Source organism: Lutjanus erythropterus, chromosome 12, assembly GCF_056507025.1.
Source record: "Lutjanus erythropterus isolate fLutEry1 chromosome 12, fLutEry1.hap2, whole genome shotgun sequence".
NCBI lineage: Eukaryota > Metazoa > Chordata > Actinopteri > Lutjaniformes > Lutjanidae > Lutjanus > Lutjanus erythropterus.
This window is the reverse complement of record NC_139328.1, coordinates 17501-22500: the sequence shown is the minus strand read 5'-3', so window position 1 is coordinate 22500 and position 5000 is coordinate 17501. Positions and strand designations below refer to the sequence as shown.

General features: G+C 41.5%; 2 protein-coding genes across 3 annotated transcripts in view; both read left to right on the top strand.

Moving 5' to 3' along the window:
- The window catches only part of LOC146317196 (inositol monophosphatase 1-like), a 4326-nt gene extending 3463 nt beyond the window's left edge, over positions 1-863 (top strand). The window contains exons 7-8 of the mRNA XM_084731563.1: positions 389-540; positions 632-863. Of these exons, the coding sequence (XP_084587689.1) occupies positions 389-540; positions 632-789 (310 nt within the window). The 3' untranslated portion in view covers positions 790-863. The remainder of the gene's footprint in view (positions 1-388; positions 541-631) is intronic.
- Positions 864-3127: 2264 nt separating this feature from the next.
- Positions 3128-5000, top strand: part of LOC146317195 (armadillo repeat-containing protein 1-like) — a 9145-nt gene continuing 7272 nt past the window's right edge. The window contains exons 1-3 of one of the 2 annotated variants that reach the window (XM_084732071.1): positions 3128-3468; positions 4344-4537; positions 4634-4725. In XM_084732071.1, coding sequence (XP_084588197.1) covers positions 4376-4537; positions 4634-4725 — 254 coding nt within the window. In that variant the 5' untranslated portion in view covers positions 3128-3468; positions 4344-4375. Of the gene's footprint in view, positions 3469-4230; positions 4538-4633; positions 4726-5000 lie in introns of both variants that reach the window. The other variant, XM_084732070.1, reaches the window with a different exon arrangement.

Sequence of the window (5000 nt, the reverse complement as noted above, 5' to 3'; positions counted from 1 at the left end):
TCTGTGTTGTATGACCTGTTTAACATGTATGTTCCAGTACTGAACATGTTGTTTCCGTGTTCTTTGTATGTTCCAGTACTGAACATGTTGTTTCCGTGTTCTTTGTATGTTCCAGTACTGAACATGTTGTTTCCGTGTTCTTTGTATGTTCCAGTACTGAACATGTTGTTTCTGCGTTCTTTGTATGTTCCAGTACTGAACATGTTGTTTCCGTGTTCTTTGTATGTTCCAGTACTGAACATGTTGTTTCCGTGTTCTTTGTATGTTCCAGTACTGAACATGTTGTTTCTGTGTTCTTTGTATGTTCCAGTACTGAACATGTTGTTTCTGCGTTCTTTGTATGTTCCAGTACTGAACATGTTGTTTCCGTGTTCTTTGTATGTTCCAGTATCCGTGCTTTGGGAACAGCGGCGGTCGACATGTGTCAGGTGGCGACGGGTGGAGCTGACGCCTACTATCACATTGGGATGCACTGCTGGGACATCGCCGCATCTGCCATCATCGTCCAGGAAGCTGGAGGTGTTGTCATGGATACGGACGGTATGTATCTCACAGGTGATGATGTCATATTTCACCTGTGTGTACCTGCCGAGGACATGTCCTCCTCTCATTGGTCCGTGTGTCTCCATAGGCTCAGAGTTCGACATGATGTCAAGGAGAGTCATCGCTGCCAGCTCCTCCGCTGTGGCCAATCGTATTGCTCAGGTTATCCAGGCGTTTCCCTGTCGCCGTGACGACGAGGACCCCAACAAGTGTGTGTGTGGAGTGCCAGGTGTGAACGGAGTGTAGGTCAGCTGATGGAGGCGTGTCTGCAGGATGTGACAAGACTTTAAAACACTAATAAAATCTGAAAACACTCCAGAGTTCTTCTGCTTTGTTCATGTGTCATTTAATTTGTGATGAGCTGCTGATGAGTTTAGGAACCAGCATCAAATCTTTAATCAAAGATTAAATATGTTCAAAAATGAGTCCTGCAGTTCACATAGTGAGCTGGAGACACGTGTAATAGGTCGAATCACATGTTTTATATATGAGTTATGGCTGAAGTGAGTTGTTTCCTGCTGCCAACTCCTCTGCAGGAACTCTGCAGGACCACTGCAGGAACTCTGCAGGAACTCTGCAGGAACTCTGCAGGACCACTGCAGGAACTCTGCAGGACCACTGCAGGACCACTGCAGGAACTCTGCAGGACCACTGCAGGAACTCTGCAGGACCACTGCAGGACCACTGCAGGAACTCTGCAGGAACTCTGCAGGACCACTGCAGGACCACTGCAGGACCACTGCAGGAACTCTGCAGGACCACTGCAGGACCACTGCAGGAACTCTGCAGGACCACTGCAGGAACTCTGTGGGAGCACAGCTGATCAGCTGTTTATAACTCTGTCAGTTGTCTGTTGATGTAAAGTGTTGATTTAAAGTTCAGACTGTTATTCTGAAAATACGTCTCACTGCTGCCAAACTCCATGAACATTTTGATCAATTTAACAGTTATGAACAGGTAATTAATGAAGAAAGATAATTAATGGTTTATTATGCCTCATAAACAGACACTAACTCATTCAGAGAAACATTCAGCATTAATTTGAACTCTGATTATAATGTGAAACAGTCAAACAGAAACAGAATATAAATTTTAAATTTCCAGCTGTAGTGCTGTTATCAGAGCAGCTACTTATCATGTTTCCTTGATCTCTGATGAAACATCACGGCCGTTTTATGATTTATTACAGTAAATATATTACAGACTTCCCCTTTATGGAACATCATAGCAAATAAAGACATAAATGAAAGATAAATAATAAAAATGATGTATTTTTGAATACATGGATAAATCTGTTTCAGTTCATATTAATCATATAATTAAATACCTGATTAAATTCTGCTGAGTGTGACATTAACAAATCAAGTCAGTTTTATTCATGTTTCACTAAATGCTAACAGAATTATCTCAGGACACTTTTCACACTCTGAACAGAACTCAGAGACAGTTCACATCAATTTTATATTTTCTATATATAAAATAAATAATTGAAATAATTAATTATAATTGTTTTTGAGGAAAAATGTTCAGTAAACTTCAGATGTTAATCTTCCGTCCCACTGACAAAAATCACAAACAAATCAGGATTTCTTCTTTCTGACATTTTCTCAGTTTGAAGCATCAGACACTTTGTTCAACATGTCAAACTGAATTTATTAAAGAATTCAACACTGACATTCATCATGTTCATATCAGAGACACACAGCAAGTTTATCATACACCTCTTCACAAATAAAACTTTGAACTCTCACACAATGCATGCTGGGAAGTTACAACATTTATTCTTTTTTGTAAAGACAAATGTTCATTTAATGCACATTTTTGTTCACTTCTATAAAATGTTAAGACATTTAAATGTATTTTCATGAAATACTGAAATAAAAAAATAATGGATTTCATTTCATCTCTTCAAAGGAAAATTCAGACAGTAACATTTATGTTCATAAAGAAAATCTGTTGCTTTTTAAGATGATATTTAATTCTATCCTGTAAATCAACTCTACTGAAGAATTCAGATAGTGTTCATGTTAAATAAAAATCATTTTAATAACTAAAATGAAGCAGTAATGACATGTTGTGTTGTTGAAGGTAAATGTTAATAATGTAACCTTTAACAATAAACTTCTGTTTACATCAGCTGGATTACATCACAGTCTCAATTTATACATCCAGATGCATTTAGATTAAAATCATATAAATAACGAGTAAATAAAAATACTTTTTCATGGTGTAAAGTAATATCATGTCTGAACGTTGAGAGCACAGCTGTCAACAACTGGACCCATAAAAAGCTTCATAACTGTTATTAAATATACATCATTGTTTAGTTGTTCTCTCTCCGTCAAAATGTTTAATAACTGTGTTTTTTTTTTATACAGAATCATGTGAGACATTTTGACATGTAACACGGAAAAGTTTTGTGAGAAGCTGAAGAAAAAAACATTTAGTTTTGTTTATTTGTTTCACTTTGATGTGACCGGATGATGTTTGTTTTCTGCTTTTGGACAATAAAGATTGTTAAAAAACAAACAAACAAACACCAGTCTGCTGGCAGCTACAGGGCGTGGGACCTTTAACTCTCAGAACACGGCAGCTCATTGGTCGGCAGCATCAGGTGGCGCCTAATCATCCAATCACAGGCCACGTTGTTGACACGTCGCCGCCCTGGTTGCTTGTCAGCAGGAAGAATCGCCACCATTTATTTACTGTCAGTAATCAGAGACAGAAACGGGTTTTTATCATTAATAATATCTGAGAGAAGCTCCGTGTTCCGCCTCCAGCTGCGGTCACAGCCGCTCTCTGTCCCCGGCCTTCATGTCTGCTCCTCCCGCCGCATGACACGTTCTCATCGAGGAGAAGCTAACGGGACAGCTAACCGCTAACGTCAGCCGTCAGCCCGCTGCTCGGAGCCGGTGACCGTCAGAGGTGAGCGCTGTTAGCATTAGCATTCCTCCAGATATTAGCTCCGACAGCTGTTCTCAGAGCCGAACACAGAGTCTGAGACGCGGGCAGGCAGCGGGGCAAAAGCCGCTGCTGTCAGCTCAGCGCTGCACCAGGAGGACACACCAAACTCCGTTCAAAAATCTGACGATTTAACGCGCCGCTGTTCACTCCAGTATGAACACACGACCTGCTGACAGGACTGAACACCTGAGAGACATGTGGTGTACTCGGCATGTTTCATCCGCCAGTCTGCAACTGTTTTAACATGTTTACACTGCCAGATGTGTGTTTAATTCAGTTCAGTTTAATGGTGGTGGCTGTTACAGATCTCCTTCTCCTCTGTCATTTGTCACATCATTTATACAACTACATTAAAATGACCGATTTTTATTACAAAGATCAAGTATGGAGATTCATGAACAGATGTGTCAAACAGGTGTGATGAAGGTCGCCAACATTAAAGTTCAAATAGTACAAAGATCCAAGGAACTAATCGGCAAAAACAATATTCAGAGGCCTTCATCCACAGGACGGTTTCATGTTTAAATACAGATGGATCACAAACTACGGCAGAGTATCGATTCATATTTTCCAAATCAATTTGATTAAGTTTGATCAGTTACAACTCTGGTGATCATTTTTCCACTGATCAGTTAGTTGTTTGGTTCATAGAAGGTCAGAATATAATAAAAATCAATTGATTGATCTTACAATCTTGTTAATTGACAAAATGGGTCCAAACAGGTGGAGGGTCCTCCGACTCAGGCCGACGTCTTCACTGGTTAGAACCGGTCCTGAATCTGGTGTTGGCTCACACCTCGGTGTCAGATTTGTCTTCCTGTCTCCTGCGTCCTCAGCTCATCTTTGTATGGGTGAGTGACCGTCAGCCATGAGTGCTGAGCCAGACGCCCTGGCCGTGGTCAACCAGCTGCGGGACCTGGCCGCCGACCCCATGAACCGCAGGGCCATCGTCCAGGACCAGGGCTGCTTACCAGGACTCATCCTGTTCCTGGACCACCCCAACCCTCAGGTGGTCTACTCTGCCCTCCTGGTGAGCCGCTGCCACGCCGTCACTGACTCACGATCGGGTGTTTGGTCTGCTCATCCCGCTGTCACCAGGCTGACTGTGATTGGTTGTCGTTCTCAGGCGATCCGTTACCTGGCAGAATGTCGAGCCAATCGGGAGAAGCTGAAGGGGGAGCTGGGGATGATGCTGAGCCTCCAGAATGTCGTGCAGAAGTGAGTCTATGACGATGTTGTGTGTCTGAGCGATATTGGTAAAAAATTTTATCCTGATAATTTGTGGCATTTAGCCGATAACGATGAATATGACGTTTAAATAATGTTACAGTTGCATTTGCATGTTTTTGACTCAGTGTCAAATCAGTTCCTCTTGTAATCTGAGGAGATCAACTCCAACATACCAGTCATCAGTCAAACATACATCACATTAACATTAGAAATTAATACATTCTGCTAAATTTTAACGGCTTTCTGACTTGTTTCTCAGTGTT